At 41.0% G+C, this 17,796-nt stretch overlaps 3 protein-coding genes across 3 annotated transcripts; 2 read left to right on the top strand and 1 right to left on the bottom strand.

The window, feature by feature from the left end:
* Window positions 1-1,687: 1,687 nt before the first annotated feature.
* mis18bp1 (MIS18 binding protein 1) lies at window positions 1,688-8,003 on the top strand. The gene is made up of 16 exons (XM_072457440.1): window positions 1,688-2,445; window positions 2,597-2,734; window positions 2,814-3,040; window positions 3,128-3,201; window positions 3,270-3,391; window positions 3,469-3,559; window positions 3,635-3,711; window positions 3,780-3,934; window positions 4,358-4,439; window positions 4,527-5,172; window positions 5,241-5,410; window positions 6,225-6,358; window positions 7,134-7,276; window positions 7,428-7,512; window positions 7,593-7,647; window positions 7,728-8,003. The coding sequence occupies exons 1-16, from the start codon at window positions 1,764-1,766 to the stop codon at window positions 7,826-7,828; spliced, it is 2,982 nt and encodes a 993-aa protein (XP_072313541.1). The 5' UTR covers window positions 1,688-1,763; the 3' UTR covers window positions 7,829-8,003.
* A 321-nt stretch (window positions 8,004-8,324) lies between these two features.
* Window positions 8,325-15,059, top strand: tpp1 (tripeptidyl peptidase I). The gene is made up of 13 exons (XM_072458343.1): window positions 8,325-8,350; window positions 8,528-8,614; window positions 9,544-9,683; window positions 10,315-10,465; window positions 10,809-10,930; window positions 11,110-11,288; window positions 11,493-11,691; window positions 12,759-12,947; window positions 14,025-14,094; window positions 14,174-14,294; window positions 14,369-14,530; window positions 14,626-14,751; window positions 14,919-15,059. Exons 1-13 carry the CDS (start codon window positions 8,340-8,342, stop codon window positions 15,054-15,056), a joined length of 1,695 nt encoding a protein of 564 aa, XP_072314444.1. The 5' UTR covers window positions 8,325-8,339; the 3' UTR covers window positions 15,057-15,059.
* Window positions 15,060-15,388: 329 nt separating this feature from the next.
* yy1a (YY1 transcription factor a) lies at window positions 15,389-17,796 on the bottom strand. The gene is made up of 5 exons (XM_072458352.1): window positions 17,199-17,796; window positions 16,536-16,686; window positions 16,364-16,424; window positions 16,103-16,261; window positions 15,389-16,021 (listed from the first exon to the last, which is right to left on the bottom strand). The coding sequence occupies exons 1-5, from the start codon at window positions 17,674-17,676 to the stop codon at window positions 15,839-15,841; spliced, it is 1,032 nt and encodes a 343-aa protein (XP_072314453.1). The 5' UTR covers window positions 17,677-17,796; the 3' UTR covers window positions 15,389-15,838.

Here is a 17,796-nt window from a genome sequence, read left to right as displayed (position 1 = left end):
TTTTATATATTTAGTACAATCAATGTTATTTCCACATCAGAAGGAGGAGGCCTGGAGGAGGAGGCCTGGCCCCTGGTAGTCCTCTGCTCAATGCCAGCCTAACTGTCAAGGAGCATCATGGCATCTACCACTCTGCTGTGGTAATATCCAACAACCATTGGATTCAAATAGTTTTCTGTTTTTTATTCAGTTCATGATGCCCTAAAATAAACAAGAGGCTGTTGACTTGAAGAGATAAATGTACAAATTTAGGAATAAACAATACAGAAGTTACCTTTGTGTGAACATTCTAATTACATTGTGAAAGTAATTGAAACTGGCTGCTACATGACTAAATATTACAGGGCCAATAATTTCAGACAAGTCACGTAAAACAAACTGAACCTTCATGCATCTGAATGTGTTCCATTCAATAATATAATTTCAGGTTAGGGCAGTGCTTTACAAACTTTTTCTTGAAAAGCGCTGGAAAAGGTTTGAAAGAAATTAATAAATACAGAACAGAAAGACTCATGACTCTACAGCCTCTTTTATGAGCGCTCCTCTCAGCTCCCTCTGCACCTCTCCTCCATGGTTGGTTTTCTTGTGTAAACGTATCTGGATAATAAATATTTTGTTTGTCTGTCTATATATGGATGGTTCAAAAGAATGCTTGATGGACATGTATGAGAGGGGGTTCACATTACAGAATTTGATAAATGTATCTTCCAGCCATTTACTGATAATCTCTCTGTTTACTCTGCACTCTCGTTGCAATGGGTAGAAGAAGTGAAGACATTGTGGGTTGTTATTTGCTCAGATTCTGCAACAGTCATGCAAAATGTACACTCTGGACCTAGTGTTCATGATGATCTCCTTATAAAAGTGAATTTGCATCAACAAGGCATTCATTTTCGGTTCACGTGTAAGAGTTTGTGGCAGTAAAGTCTATTATTCATCAGAGTGGATTAAGATTGTGGCAGGACACTTTGGACAGACATTCTAAAGGGAAACACTTAAGCTTCACCCCCCCCCTTCTATCCACTGTACTGTGTTTACATTTTCAGGGTTGGAACATACACATTTAAGATAAGATAATCCTTTATTGTCCCACATGGGGAAATTTAAATTATACTCTACATAATAAATAAGTCAGATACAGCTAAATGTGTAGTAAGTGGCACGAGTGAGACTGCAGTTTATGCTAGACGTGTGTGGGAAGTATTGTGCAGACAGAGATGGAGAGATTGAAAGAATGCACGTAATTTTCAGGATTTATTACTAGAGCGTAACGTTGTCGTCTCTGATACAGTAGGTGACGGTAGGCCCCTTTTCATGCTGGTTTTAGTACCCTAATTAAACCCGGGCTATTTTTGATGTTGATTATATTTTTTGAGAGGTTATTCTTTTATTTTTTTCGAATTGTGTCTCAAACTCACTATACTGCGGCCAGAAGGTATTCTATCAAATCTAAACTAGAGTACAGCTAATCATTAGTGATTTATCTATTTCTATTTCTGTAATTTCTTTGTAATTTAATGCATTTTTCCTGCTGTGTGTGAAGCACTTTGAATTGCCTTGTATATGAAATGTGCTCTACAAATAAACTTCCCTTGCCTTGCTTTACCACTGGAGGGCAGCAAAGTACCGGCGCTGACTGGCCTGCCGGAAGAACAAGACCAATTCAACCCGTAGAAGAAGAAAATTCAAAAATTAGCGAGCGACATGCAACAACACGAGCCCAAGCTAGCGCCCAGGATGTAATCGGATAATACATAGATAACATGGCGTCGTATCACCAGATCCAACATAACTCAAGGGCTCCTTTTGAATCTCCCGCGAAGATCTTTGCTAAACTCAAGTCCAAACTGAAGCAGCGACCGAGCGTGGAGGACTTTTCCGATGAGGACTGCCGAGCTGCGGAGATTCACGGCGGACAGTTCACGCCAAACAGAAGGACCGAGAGACACTCCAAGGACTTCAGCCCGCTGCAGGCGCTGGGGAGCGGGGAAGTAACTGCGGTGACTCTTTCGCCCATTTCAAGTCCTCCAAAACGCCTCCAATGCAGAACGGATCGTGAGCCGCTGTTTAATCACGCGCGCATGCCCAGACGGACACCTTTGATGGAGTCCACTGCCCTATGCAACACATCCGCGTCACGAAGTCACACGGAGGCGTTTCATCCGAGGACGGGGGACGCGGGTGGCTTCGTGGTGTGTGGACCTGGAGATGTGGAGAACGCTGGTCCCCCTCACTTCATCTCTCCTAACTCTGTGTTTTCTCCGATGAGGAAGAGGCTGAGGAAAAGAAAATCAGACGACCAACTTTTGAATAAGTCTGATTTGGACTGTGTTCGTTATCCAGCAAAAGAAAGGAAAATCAGCCCAGCTTTTAGAGAGGACGTCACAAGTACAAGAAATGTGGAGCCTTTTCCACGGGACATTACTGTAACGCCAGAACACAATGGTATGTCCTTTGGTAACTATGTAAAGGATCATGGGTTGTAATGTGTGGCTAAAGTAGGGGAGCAGTTGTCTTGTTAGTGGAGGTTTGGCAGGTTAAAAACACTAGTCTAGTCATAAACGGTGTCCTTGTTTTATTTTTGTGTCTATAACAGGATGTGCTGCTGAGACACTTCCTCAGAGTCTAATGACTCCTGCCAAGATGTTTGCTTACCTGAAAGAGCGGGAGAGCCAAAGGGAGCAGTGTGATGTTCCACTAGACACCCCCAGCCCTAGACCAGAGCGTGACCCGGGTGAGCCTTTGGAGCTGACACTTGGTAAAAGAGACACATTTTGACATTGTTTTAGTTCTAAATCATTTCCTAACTGCAGAGCTCCAAAGTGAGACGAGAGTGGGACCAGACACTGCTGCATCCAGAGTTGACAGACTACAGAGCTCTGATAATGAATCCAATAATGAGGATTTCCCACATGATTCGCCGCAGCCTGTCCTGCTTGAAGATCCACTTGTGCTAAACTCACCCCGATTTTCCATTCCCAAAACTCAAGAATCTGTGTGCAGGCGCACCAAGTGGTCCCACTGTATCACTTTCCCCACTGTGAGAATATTATTTTTCTGTGATTTTATTAGATATTGACTTGATTAGATATAATTGTCATTGACGTCCCCACTTTCTTTTATTCAGGAGAATGTAATTCACCTAAGGAAGTGGTTCATTCGTGGAAGACGTAAAGGTCTTTTTGTTGATGGCATCCACAGGTAGAATGAGTTGTATTGATGTAAAGACTTTCTTTTCTTGTTTCTTAAATGCTATATTTTTCTGTTAGGGAAAATAACATCCCATGGAACAGTAACATAATCTCAGACAGAGTTTCCAGCTCCGTCCTGAAGACCGTCTCTGGTAGGGTCTACATTTTAGTTGGCAGGATGGACTTGGATGCTCCCTCGGGTTAGTCACACTAATCGCACTATGAGCAAACTGCTGATTTCACCCGTTATATTTTTTAACCATTTCTTTAACCACAGTGTTTCCAAAATGGTTTCTGAAAAGATTTGTCAGGGGCTTCCCTTCAGACTGGAAGGAGCTTCATGAAAAATATTTGTTAGAGTCTAAGGGGTACGAGTAAATGTTTACTTAATATAAGAATTGTCATTTTGAAATGCAAGTTAATATATGTTGTTTTCCTGGTAGAAACTTGAAAAAAAGTTCTGTGGAAGAAAATGAAAAAAGAGGCCAAAGATTGAAGGCGAAGTCTCAGCAGCAGATGTGTATGTATCCCAGAATCACAAGACGGTGTGTGAACGGACAGAGCTTGATACCTCTTCCTCTGCCACAGCCATGTTAAGTCAGTCCTCTGCATCCAGCAGCAAAGTTTCCCGCAGCGGCCGCCTCATCAAGCCACCCCTGGATTACTGGAAGGGAGGACGGGTCGTTCTGGATGCACACATGAATGTCACTGTTCATGACAGTTATGACACCATCATTCAACCTGTAAGCCTCTCCCTCCATTTGTCTGATACTCATAATGTCAGCTGACACATTTGCTTCTCATAGAATTGTTCAATATGCGCATCATTAGTTTGTAGTTCAGTTAATCAGAATAAGTTTTTTGTCAATGAACAAAATCACAAACATAGGAACTTGTCTTGGTGATTCGGTGCAACATAAAACAGAAATTAATGCATCTTCCTTATAAAAGTCATTTTCCTTTCTGTCATATAAACTTTGTTCACAACATATGATGATCAAATTATTACTCTATACTATAGTATATACAAATTTCCCCAGCAAATTACACTTTCATGGGAAGTTATCCAGGTATGGATTGGGCGAGTCACTCGCGTTACCGCAGATACAGGATAGATATGTTAAAGTGACATAATTAAATTATTAAAAAAACTGTTTGTCATCCAGGAGATCACATCCTCCACAAAATCATTCATCCCTTCAAAGCCTGATAAACATACAGCCTCGGTGATGGTTCCTTTAAACAAAGGTAATAAACATTTTTCTTTTTATACTTGTCCATCTATAATCTCTTTATAAATGTTTTTTTTTACATTATAAACAAATGTTTTTTTAGTCTGTGATCAGCGGGAGTCGATCGCCAAACACCAGCTCCAGAGAAAGGTCAATGCCCCACAGCGCAAACCTCACCAAAACAAAGGCACTGCCATCAGGAAGCCTCCAAGTCCTCAAAACACCAACACGACAGACCGAGTCACCAGATCCAGCATAAACTGCCCAACTACTAAGAACAGTGAGGACGCAGCATCACACGATTCTAAAAACACAAAAAAGAAAGACCGAAAAGCAAAGACGGTTAAAGTTAGGCAACGCTCTGCTTCCAGCCAGCGCTCGCCCCCAGGTGACCTCAGCGCATCATCACAACCATTGACCAATAAAGAGAAAGTTTTTACAAAGACGACAGACGACTGCACTGACCAGAGCCAGAGGAACCTCCGCAGCAGGCCCTGTCGCTCCAGCCCATCGTCCAGTTCATCGCAGGAAAGAGACGTTCGCTCACACAAATCACAAACAAAACCACCGAAAGTTATAAAGAGTCAGCAAAAACCGAGAACCAAAACGCATTCACCCATGACCACAAAAGCGGCTCCGCATAAAGCTGCACAACCCAACAGGACACGCAAAAGAACCGCACGAATCAAACCGTTTTCAGAACAGGATGAAGACAAATGGTCCGAGGAGGAACTGAGGAAGCTGCATGAGTAAGAGCTTCGCACAGACAGCTCCTTGTATTTCATATCCAATCTGAATGTGTTTGTTTTACCTTCAGAGCAGTGTCATGCCACCCAAAGCACATCACTGGTTACTGGACTAAGGTGGCAATGATGGTTGGAACACGTTCTGCGGAGGAATGCCATAAACGGCACACGTCCATGAGAATCATCAAGACGCCTTCTAAGTGTCAGCGAAAAACGAAGAAGGAACCATTGAAAAAGAAAGGTATTACCACCCAATTGTTTGTTTTAATGTAGATCAGAGGTGCACAGTCGTCTAACTAAGGCGTGGCTCCTGCTGTTTTGAAACTGATCGTAAGCTGATCTACAACCGTACAACAGCCGCAACGTCAGGTGTTAATATTTGCTGTACATATAGTATGTAAATATCTCATGTTACAACGTGGGCGCCTGCGGCTTAGTGACAGGTGCAGCCCGTATATTTCTTTGTAAATTTTGTTGGAGCAGCTTTTATTCAGGAGCGCTGTATAGCCGAAAAGTATGGCATATGTAACACAACATTTTATGTGTGTCCAGTCCACCAAATGTGGAGACTGTGACCAAGCAAAACAAATAAATCTCTTGGTGTTATAAGAAAATGCCGTCAAAACTATAATATTTACCTTCTAATCTGAACAAAATATTTATTGTTTGTACTTTAAAACTAACTGGTCAAAATTGTACTTTTCATGTTCAGAAACGTGTCGCATCAAGAGCTCAGTTTTGCCTGTGATTTAGAGGCTGTAAAATGCAGACCTAATTGTCGCATTTAACTAGTGACAAAATATCAAAAATATCATTTAAGAATTGTTTGAAGGAAGTCTTTGATATTTATTTGTATTTTAAATTTTTGTAAATGAACCATACTCGTACATGAAGGTTTGTAACTTTTATCTGTGCACAGCTATAATTATGTGTTCATTTTATTTATTATGTGGAGCCGTTAATATAAGCCCTTTTAGTTTTTATTTTTTTTTTTTGTCTCCTCTTTTCGCGTGTGGTAAAATGAAATGAAAACCGTATTATCTTTATCTGTTCAGCTGACCCAGTAATCTCTGCCCGCGTGGGAACGTTACGGAGGAAACAGCAGGTGCGCGACTTCTTGGAAGCAATGCCCAAAGAGGACATGGATGATGTTTTCAGCTCCGCGTACATGCAAAGTAAACGAATCGAGGTGAGCTTATCTAGTGAAAAAAATACAAACGAATGCGAACCGTGGCTGTAGGTATTGTGAGGTCGCTTATTTGACCTAATGTGTCAGTAGCATCTGGATCGACGAACAGTTTGATCTGTCAGTTAGCTTCTGTGATCATAGAAATACATTTGCACGCTGCCACACCCTTTTTGTCAATACATTAAGCAGGAATTCTTTGGTCAATTGCCACCCTACAAAGTGTACAAAGCCCTACAAACGAGATACTGGCAGTATGATGAGTACATTTTTCCTTTGACAGACTTTAAACCCTGCTAATTATGTCTTTATTTGGTCGTTATTTAAACAATGACTTAATGATCAACTTAGACCACACATTCTACTAAAATGTGGGGAACTTGATTATATTTTTTTAGATTTTAATGAAAATGTTGCATTATTTTTTTTCCCCCAATTTGACAATGTTTGTGAATTTATAATTGTACATCCTGGTTGGACATGAGCGACCTAGCAACCATATTGTTAACAGTTATAATATGACAAATAATAACGCCCAATGATGGCTTTATTTGGTGGAACGAAAAATAAGTTTGTTGCTGACACAGACAGAAGTTTAGAACGCAGCTCTACTTCCTGTAATTTTCAACTTTTATCTTTTACATTTTCCTTCACAAACTGACACTTTACCGATGTAAAACTGATGGATATTTACCACTCTTTCTACCAACCTAAGTCACAAATATAACATATGCGCTTTAAATAATAATGTATTGGTCCATGTTTCCTGCCTGTGTAGGTGCCGTCTATGTGTGCGAGTGATGATCATGACTTCTCTGTGTCGGACCAGGAGCCCCTCACACCCGGCCCCGCAGGGTTCCCTGAAGCCAAGACCCCCCAGTGCCTACACATCACCCCTGGCATGATGGGCTCCGGCAGCAGGTACCGCCCCCATTTCATTTCCAACACAAGCTTGGATTTCCCACAGGCAGCGCCAAAAATATTAAATTAAATTGGTGTGAAAGAAAGAAATACAACTTAATATAAATAAAAGAACTGAATGAAAAAGTAACTAACTCCGGCTTTTTATAAGGAACTATGATGACAAGTATGTCTTCCAACTCCAGAAGAGGATGAAAAATCATTATCAGTTTAATGTCGAAAAACATGCTAAAAAGGTCAGTACTGTGAACTTTATACTTTATCAACTTCATTATTTTATCTAAATTGTACTGTAATGGTTTTGTTTTATTTCCAGATTAAGGCTACTCCTGCGTCAGTGAAAAAAACGATGAGAAGATGTGGAAACACAGGTGAGGGAATCTGCAGCACCAAAACCAGCGCACGCTTTTACTGTCAATTTAGTCAATACGTGTGTCTCTTTTTTGTTTAGAAAATGATACGTTTGTGGTGTGGGAGATGTTTCCAGACAAAGAAGAAGCCCTGGCTGACAGTAGTGAAGAGGAAGATTTTTACTTTTCAGAAAACGAATAAAATCCTCAACATGGTCCAATGTTTATGACCAGATTAAAGTTGCATACTCATGTGCGTTTACTGCCAACAAGAATGAAGCGACGTTGTGAATAATCAAGATTAGTTCATATCCAAACAGCTATTTTATATGTCTAAACATTTTATTGAATAAACATTTTTAATGAAATGGAACAAATCTTGGAGTCATTGGTTTGTTTTTTTAAAATGGTTTAATGGGTCATTTTACATATTGGGAGATAGTTATGACTTGAAAAAGCTTAGATTTGATTATAAAGTATTTTGTTTTCACTGGGACAATATAAAAATGTAAACTGTCAACTTGCACTAAATATAAAAAAAATAAAAATGCAAGAGTACAGTTTTTGTTGCTGATACGATACTAATAACCACTTCCTCTGAGCTCGAGCCTCTGAAGGCCAAGCGTCACGTGGCTGCGTGTCACGTGACGGTCGCTGCTTTTAAACATCGAGCACGCGCACAGAGCAACAACAAAAGAACTGGAGGTGAACTCATGAACAAATTGTAAGTCTCAGCTCTCAATTGGTTCTGACATGTTCTGAAATCACATTTTGACCAGAGCTAAAGCTGGTCCACTTAAAATGACATGTTTTATCGCTCGTGCTTTCTTTGAATAGGTCATGCTAAAGCGCCGTGCTAATACACACTTGTAACCTTGTGACTTGTGCGCTGCCTGAGCAGGACCATGAGCAGGACCGGCCCGCTTCTCTGCTGCCTGTGGGGCTCCTTGGTCTGCGGAGGCTTCCTGGAATATGACCAGAATGTTTTGTAAGTTTGAGCTGTTTGTTTATTTTATGTCCATTCGTATCTGACCAAAACGACTGAACACGTGACCGATTTGTCCATAAGCACTCTGTTCATACTTTTAAATACTCAATTGAAGAAGTTAAAAGTGCATATGTGACATTATTATGAAGGAATGTTAACATAATTATAAATATTTTACTTTTTCTCGTTTTTATTTTTGTGACTAATTGTACTAATGTTCCTTGTTGAACATAAGCAGCAGAACCTTATTTGTTTGGTATTGGCTCAACAAGCTTGTCATTTTAATCTTATAGTTTAAAGTCCTTTCAACTGACTACAATCACATATTTGGAGTTCAATAATGGCACCACTTTCTGATGCTAATGTGAAAAAAAATATTTAAATTTTGTTAATTTGTGCTGACAAAGAAGTTTTTGTTTTATGTGGATAAGCCCAGAACCATAAACCGGTTCAACAAATCTAAAATGTGACAGTTAAACAATGAATTCTACCTGAGATTTCAGCCCTGCTCTAGCTCAATTTTAAACTATAGGAGTTCTAGAATATTGTGTAACTTCAAATAAATGGCAACATCTTGACATGAATGTTTAAACTGTCAGACAACATGTGTGGTTAGATTTCTCATGGTGATGACACACAAAGATTCCATTTTAGAACTCCGCTCTACTTCCTGTATTTTTGTACTTTTCTTTCTTTACTCCAAACCGCCATTCTACTGATTTTAAACTATAATAAATATTAATCACAGGTTCTATCCCACCAAATAAAATAATAATCTCAAAAACATGACATCATATGCACTTTAAGTCAAATCCCATAGTCCGTACAAATCCTTTTCAAGATCAAAAGTACACCATAGAACTGAGAGGGTGGTAAATATTCAATACTGTAAGGTTAAAAGCATTGTGTTCCTGTTTTATTTTCCTCAGGGTGCCTCATGACTGGACGGACATGGGCCGGGTCAACCCTGAAGAGGAGCTCAGACTGACCTTTGCCCTCAAGCAGCAGAATGTTGCCATCCTGGAGGACATGCTCATGAAGGTTTCAGACCCAGACTCCCCCCTCTATGGTACAGACTATCACTGAACTATTTTGTGATTTCACATGGAGGACCGAGGTCACACGGAGCATGTTTAACTTTGTGACGGTTTTTGTTGCCTGTCAATAGGCTGAGTAATTAAGTCTGGCACAACCATCCTTGCTTTTGGCATCATGATTTGGGCAGTTAGACTTGACATTTTCGACTATGTAACCTGTAAACAAGGTCCAATGTTTGTCTACCATACACTATATTAATTTGATTACTAAAATGCTGCCGGTATTTTTTTTAAGATAATAGTACTAATAATTCAGCTGTATTTTTTGACTGATGTAAAATTATGACAAATCATGCGCCAAATAAATGATAGGTTTTTTCAGACTACCAGAAGAAATATTAGCAACTAGTTATACTGAATGCTTAGCTTTTCACCACGTCCATTTTAAACTACCCTGGGTTGTGTATAAAACAAAAATCATGAGAAAAGTCTGCCTTGGTTCTGGTCAAAAGCTATTGACAAAACGATGCAACACAAGCAAAGAGAAGAGCGGTGGAACAACTTTAAACTATTGTCCATTATTTGAGATTTTAACATGTCAAATTCTAAAATTGGAACAATTTCTTTGGTCTTATGTGAGTGTAATGACCTTGTCCTCCTCAGGCAAACACATGAGCTTGGAGGAGGTGTCCAGACTGATGCGTCCGTCTGCAGAGACCCAGAAAGTGGTTGGGTGCTGGCTCCAGAGTCAAGGGATAAGAGACTGTCACACTGTCCACACCCAGGACTTTCTACAGTGCTCCATGAGCGCAGAGTAAGCACTTTCATTCTCTCTACACAAGACCCGTGATATGTACTTGCCTTTTGGTTAACTTCCTGTTGTAGTCAAAGAGCAATGCCTTATGAACTATGTTTTGTCATCTGTGGTATTTGCTCATTTCTGATGATGATTATGATGATAAACATATACTTAAATCAAATGGATATTGTAGTAAAAGATGGGTTGAATAAAAAAAATCGGACCAGGCAGTTTTACAACAGGGTCATGATTCTGAAAGTACATAAACCCACAAAAAGGGAAGTTAATTTTGAAAATGTGCAGTTTCTTGCTGACAGTTTGTTTATCCAGACAGTGATTGTTTTGTGTGTGTCCACAGGCAGGCAGAGCGGCTGCTCCCTGGAAGCAGGTTCCACAGATATATCAGTGAAAATAATTCTGTCCTGAGGTCTTCTGCTCCATACTCTGTTCCTGACGAGGTTCACCCACATCTGGACTTTGGTAATCATAATGGATGAGGGAGTGTTGTTAGGCTTATCTCAACTCTAGAAGTATTTTGATGTATTTTAAAAGGCATTTCTTGCCACAATAACCATAAATGATTCCTTTTAAAGTAGTCAATACAGTTTTCAAATTTGCATGTTTTTGTGCATTATTTATACATTTTCATGCATTCATAGTTGGAGGAGTGCACCGATTTCCTCCTAAATCACAAGACCTCACCCACGGTTCGTCTCACTCTGAGCGCTCTGAGCCTGGGCTGCACCTGGGAGTGACTCCCACAATCCTCCGGCAGCGCTACAACCTGTCCACCTCAGATGTGGGTGCGGCTTCCAACAACAGCCAGGCAGTAGCACAGGTGAGTATTAGGATAGCTCTGAGGGGGGCTGCAGCAGCTTGGTTGGTGATTTGATTCTTGCTATCGGCATACTGAGCATGGGCAAGACATTACACCAATACAATGTTAAGTAAAGCCCATGTATCATAAAAGCTCTATAAGCCAGTTTTGTTCTCTCCATTGTGTATTGGTACTACATGTAATAATTTGCTTCCCTTTCTCCAGTTTCTGGAGCAGTTCTACCACCCTGCTGACCTGTCAGAGTTCATGAGCCTGTTTGGGCAAAGCTTCCTGCATCACTCTGCTGTGGAGCGAGTGGTGGGCACTCAGGGAGGAGGGAAAGCTGGGCTGGAGGCCAGTCTGGATGTGGAGTACATCATGAGCACAGGGGCCAACATCTCCACCTGGGTTTTCAGCAATGCAGGTCTGCAGCTTTCAGCTCAATATAAAAGAATGTTACAAGAACAAAATATAGACTATTGCTAAGATAAGGGCATGCAAAATAACTTTTTTTCTTACACATATTTTAAGTACAATTGCATTTACTGCAGGATTAGCGCAAACTAGCAGTGCAAATAGGTGAAGTATTAATGACATGAGTCAGTGTTCATGACTTGAAGGCAGAGGGAAAGAAACTGCTCTTGTGACAGGAGGTTTTGGTCCGAATGGCCCGTAGCCTTCTGCCTGAGGGGAGTGGCTCAAATAGTCCATGTTCATACAGTTATTTGAGAGATGGAAGGCTACAGTCGATAACCTTCTCAGCAGAGCGCATAATGCGCTGTAGTCTCTGTTTGTCCCTGGCTGTGGCTCCAGCGTACCACACAGTGATGGAGGAGGTGAGGATGGACTCAATGATGGCCGTGTAGAACTGCACCATTATCATTTGCCCTGGTAGCTCCTGTTAAGTCCTGAATGATGATGGAGCCAAGAAAGTGGAAAGAGTCCATGGTGGTGATGTGGGACTCTGTCAGGGAGACGGGGGGCTGACCTTTCATGATCACTGTCTTCTGGACTTTGAGCTCCAGGTTGGTGTACCAGCTGGTACACCTCCCTCCCATAGAAGACACATTATCATGGAGATAAGCCCAATGAGGATGGTGTTGTCCTCAAACTCGATCAGTTTCACTGAGTCGTGGCTGGGTCTGCAGCAGTCGGTGTGAAGAGCAGGGGAGAAATTACACAGGCCTATGGAGTTCCTTTGCAGATGGTTGGAGTGTCTGAGGCATCCAGTCAGTCAGGTGGTATGGTAGGTTGAGCATAGGGGACTTGTCATGGAGCATACTTTTACTTCAAAGCGAGTTTAGTTGTTCAGCCAGTTTTTGGTCGCCAGCAGCATGGGGGACGTTGGGCTTGTAGTTTGTGAGCTGCCTGAGCAGGATCGTTAGCAGAGAACTGTTGCTCATGACGCTTTTGACTCAAAGAGTCTACCATTTATTTTTTGGGTGGTAATGCAGTGGGTGCTTGAATAATAAAGGTTTTGTGTGATTGCAGGGCGTCACGAGTCTCAGGAGCCCTTCCTCCAGTGGATGCTTCTGCTCAGTAACATGTCTGCTCTGCCTTGGGTCCACACCATCAGTTATGGAGATGATGAGGACAGTTTGTCTGCTGCGTACATGACCCGCATCAACACAGAGTTTTTGAAGTCAGGAGTCCGTGGAATATCGCTGCTCTTTGCTTCTGGTCCGTGTTTAAAATCTTTTGTTCTTTGACACTTCTTGGACAATTACAGTTTTAATGATTTATATTGTATATATAATGTAAAACCTCTGCAAACACATGCAGTACTATTTGTGTCCTCACAACATTCTTATTTTCAGAATTGAGGAAACTGGGGGCAAAAGTGAAGTGGAACATGAGATTTCAAATATGAAATTAAGATTAGCCAAAGAATATCATAAAATTAGCAAAAAAATTCTGGTAGTTTGGGCAAATACCACTCGCATCAAACATACATGTAAATAATATCAGAACCTGGTTAGATAACATGACAACACAATTTTATGCCATTTTTTTTGGACACAAAGTACATTGTTAGGCTCTATGTACACTAAAGATTACAGGCAAATCTTTAGGGTAAACATTTGCAAACTAACCGACTAGAATAATCTCTAAATTTGCATTTAGATCTGGTGTCAGTTTGTCATTGACAAAGTATTATGGTTTGCTTCCAGTTGCCATCATTCTGGAATTTAGAACATTTTGGACATAAAAGTACAAAATTCCTATCCTCCCCCTCCTTTTGTAAACCATCAGATAAAAGGGAATGTTCAAACTTCTGGCCATGTAAACCATGAAGAGAATTTATTTTTTTCCAGTTTATTTAACCATTTATGGGAAGAAACAAGACCAGTTTGTACACCAAAAAAAATGATTGGCGCTTTATATGCATTTCACCCACAAATATCAGTTTTGGTGATATTGGCTTGAACTATGAAATTGGAATTATTAAGACGCAACAAATGTTCAATCTGTCAATATCTTCCAACAGTAACTTTACTACTCATATTTACCCAAATAAATTTAGGTTGGATTTGAAATGTAATTTTTTTTCACTGGTGTAAACTGGAGTAAATCATACTGAAGAGGCCAAAACTACTGAGTGTAATCTTCAAAAAGAGCGCTGACATTTGTTTGTTCAAAAATGAGCCGTAATGATGGGGATATATATAAAATCTATACTTTTTTTAAAATTGCAAAGTTATGTTATGTCCTGTTTGCATGGCTTACAATAAAACCCTGCCTGTTTTGTCATGTTAGGGGACAGTGGAGCTGGCTGTCGACACATGGGCAAAGAAAATGCATTCAGACCCAGTTTTCCTGCATCAAGGTACAATAGTTTTTGTAAATCTTTTGATCAATTGTCTTTTTGCAACGAGTCAAAAGCTGTTTGCTGTTTTTCTTCCCAGCCCATATGTAACCACAGTCGGGGGAACTTCGTTTAAGAACCCTTTTAAATTGACAGAAGAGGTTACAGATTACATCAGTGGTGGAGGCTTTAGTAATGTTTTCAAGATGCCCGATTATCAGGTAAACTGCTCAGGGACATGTGCATATTTTGATTTTGATTCTGTTCATTTTAATTAGAACAATGTGGTGTTTAGGCCAGTGCAGTTGATGCTTATCTGAAAACGGTGGGCTCATCACTCCCACCTCAATCGTACTACAGCCCCACTGGAAGGGCTTATCCCGACATATCGGCTCTGTCTGATAATTATTGGGTGGTCACCAACCGAATTCCAATACCCTGGGTTTCTGGGACATCGGTAAACAAATTCAAATTCTTATTTTACCCTAAATAATGTATTTTTTAAATAGAATGGTGTCCTGGCTTACTGATCTATGCTCTTCTTTCCTCCAGGCCTCTACTCCTGTTGTGGGAGGCATGCTGTCTCTCATTAACGATCAAAGACTTCTAAAGGGTCTTCCAGTTTTGGGCTTTCTCAATCCTCGTCTCTATAAACTCCAAGGATTGGGTCTTTTTGATGTAAGTTTAAAAAGATTATATTATTTGGGATTCATGATAACATTCAGTTATATGGACTGTCTGATTCAAACAAAGTAAAGATTGAGGTCAATAACTATAAAATAATCCTTGTTCATGGAGAAATGTCCCTGCTATACCTAAGAGATAAAAATGTTTTCTTCTTCCAGGTGACGGACGGTTGTCACCTAAGCTGCCTAGATGAGGAGGTGCAGGGGAAGGGCTTCTGTGCCGCTCCCTCCTGGGACCCTGTAACTGGCTGGGGGACGCCCTATTACCCTGAACTACTGACTGCTCTCTTAAACTGATCACTCCAAAGCAATTTTAATGACTGCTACTGAAAGTGCTGACAAAAGCTGAATTGAATTCCTGCAGATGCTGGGTGTTAGACAAATGTTGGTATTTAATATGTAATTCTTTACATGGACTATGCAGTTAAGGGTTTTTGGCTTTGGTGTTGTACTAGTTTTTTTTTTTAAACAAGTTTTCTATTAAATGCACTGAAAAAGCCAAACATTAGAAGTCATGTGGGATTTTAAATGTCTAAAATGTCATGTCAATTTTTCTCCATGAATTAAAAAAAATAAAGTCACTTTATCAAAATCTCCAACTAACATGAAAATTTTATATTATAGTAAAATTGTTCTATTGTAAGGGAAAATATTTTATTTACTATGGAAAAATCACATGGCAATTATTAACATGATTTAGATACAGCATTGTACAAAAGGACCACCCTGTTCAGCAGAAACTCACGAGAAATCAAACCTTTAAAGAGGAGCTACTCAAATCATAACTACACAAGCACAGTCAGTGTACAATATGCACACTGGAAAGGTACAAAAGTCAAAATATCATTGAGGATCAACGCAACTTGACTTACAAAATGTGAAACAGTTTAAATAAGTACAGGTGCAGATCCTTGAAGTCTTCAGCAGAAGAAACCTTTTTGAAACCCAGGTAGTGCCAAACACAGGAGACCTGAGGGTTCAACAGCCCAAACGTACTGTACATAAAAATGTCTGAGGAGCGGATCATCTCTCAGAATACACTGTCCACTAGTGCCCGCTCAGTTTGAGCTCTGCAGCAGTCACTGGTTGTTCTTGGCTTTAGCATGTGTCAGGATGTGTGACTTCAGGTTTGTTGACTGCGCAAACTTTTTGTTGCAGCCATCGAAAGGGCACACATATGGCCGATCTCCAGTGTGAATACGAACATGTGTGCGCAAATTAAAGTCCAATGAGAATCTCTTACCACAGCCTTCAAATGTGCACTGTAAATAGGAAGGATGCAGAATAAGTTCACAAATAATTCCCCAAAAAAACACTTTGGTACCACATGGACAGAAACCCACCTGGAAAGGTTTCTCTCCTGTGTGTACAAGCTGGTGCCTCTTCAGTTTGGAGCTCTCCACAAACGCTTTCCCACACTCGGCACACACATGCACACGAGGCCCATGAGTGTGCAAGTGCTTCCTCATCGCAGAGTTGTCCCTGAACATTTTAGAACATCCCTTGGCAAGGGAAAAAAAGTGGGTCAATCAATCTCAATCAATCAGTATACAAATGAATGAACTAAAAAGTGACTTGAGCTGTAACTGTAAATTAGTACTCACTTTGTGTGGACAAGCTATCGTCCTAGGAGAGTCATCTTCTTTTACTTTTCTGGGTTTCATTCTGTAAAAAGGAATTATTTATTTATATTCAAAGAGTATAAGTATTTTCTTAATTAATCGTAAATGTGTATAATGTAGGGACATTTTCCCCCTCTAATATTCAGTCACTCACCGTGCAAACTCTGCAAGCTGTTTAGGGTCAGACAGATCAATGCCTGGGATACCTCCAGGTGGGAGCTTCTTCCCTGTCATGTATTCAGAATAATCAGGAGGAGAGTTTTCACCTGAGATTTGTTCCTCATGGTCAATATCTTTTTTGTCATCTGAAACCAAAACGTAAATAAAACTTATATACACAATAAGATAATCAATTACAAATAATTTATACTTCTGGCTTTTAAAAAAAAAAATCCCCCCAAAAATAAGGCACTCTCACACACACAGGCCAAGTAGTTCTCCACCACAGAGTATATGAAGCCCCAGGAGCACAACACGGAGCCCACACGCCCCGCCCCGCCGCCGGCCTGAACTGCGCCACAGCGGCCTAGCGGAGCCAGCGCGAGCCCACTGCCGCCGCCATGTTCGTCGGACAAATAAACGCCATTTTTTCGGGCCGCCATACTTTTTGGACCGGGAAAATATGGCGGCGCCCATTGACACATAAAACATGGCTTCCCATAAAAACAAAAACATTTGAAGTGAAGTTTAAGTGTCTGAAAGAGGGGAAATGGTTTAGACTTTGGCGGAGCAGTAGGCCTCCGGGAGGCCTAGTCACAAGGTACACATGCTAAGAACAAAGCGACATGCTAACTCAGCTCAGAGGAACTGAACTTACCTGATGCCCACATAGTTACGGAGAACTCCCCTTCCAAAGTCTTTATTTGCACCTGTTTCTGTTCCCATTTCCTCCCCATCTCCCCTGCGCTGAAATAGCTCTTTTTGCCCCCTTTCTTGCTTCCTCCAGCCCGCTTCGTCCTGCCAGACGAAGAGCTTTTTCCGGGAATAGTGACCAGCGTGTGCTCGATATAGTCCTCGTCCGCAGGGACTGGGATGAGAATTTGCTCTTCATATCCATCGTCCGTGTGCAGCTCAGAGTCGTCCTCTCCCACCACCTCCTCTCTCGTCTGTACCAGGATCACTTCTTGGTGTGGATGAATCGAGTGGTCGTCCGTGTCAAGAGGCTGTAAGGCGATCATAGGCTGGTGCTCGTCTGTGTCAATGGTTTCTACTTCTATTTCGTGAAGTTCTACTATCTCCGCCGGCATGTCCGAGCCGTCGGTCTCTATATACAGCGTGTCCCCCGAAGCCATCATTGATCCTGTACTTTTTTGTACTATTTTAAAAGTGTTTCTCCACTCGCTTGCCTTCCTGTTCGCTTTGCTGTCCTCCCTCTCCAAAACTCTCCTCGCAAGTCTCGCCACCGCTATGCTCCA

Source organism: Eucyclogobius newberryi, unplaced genomic scaffold, assembly GCF_026437365.1.
Source record: "Eucyclogobius newberryi isolate DKJ021-1_F unplaced genomic scaffold, fEucNew1.0.hap1 SCAF_21, whole genome shotgun sequence".
In the NCBI taxonomy this organism is placed as follows: Eukaryota; Metazoa; Chordata; class Actinopteri; order Gobiiformes; family Gobiidae; genus Eucyclogobius; species Eucyclogobius newberryi.
Note: the sequence above shows the minus strand (reverse complement) of the source record. Positions and strands in the feature narration are given on the sequence as shown.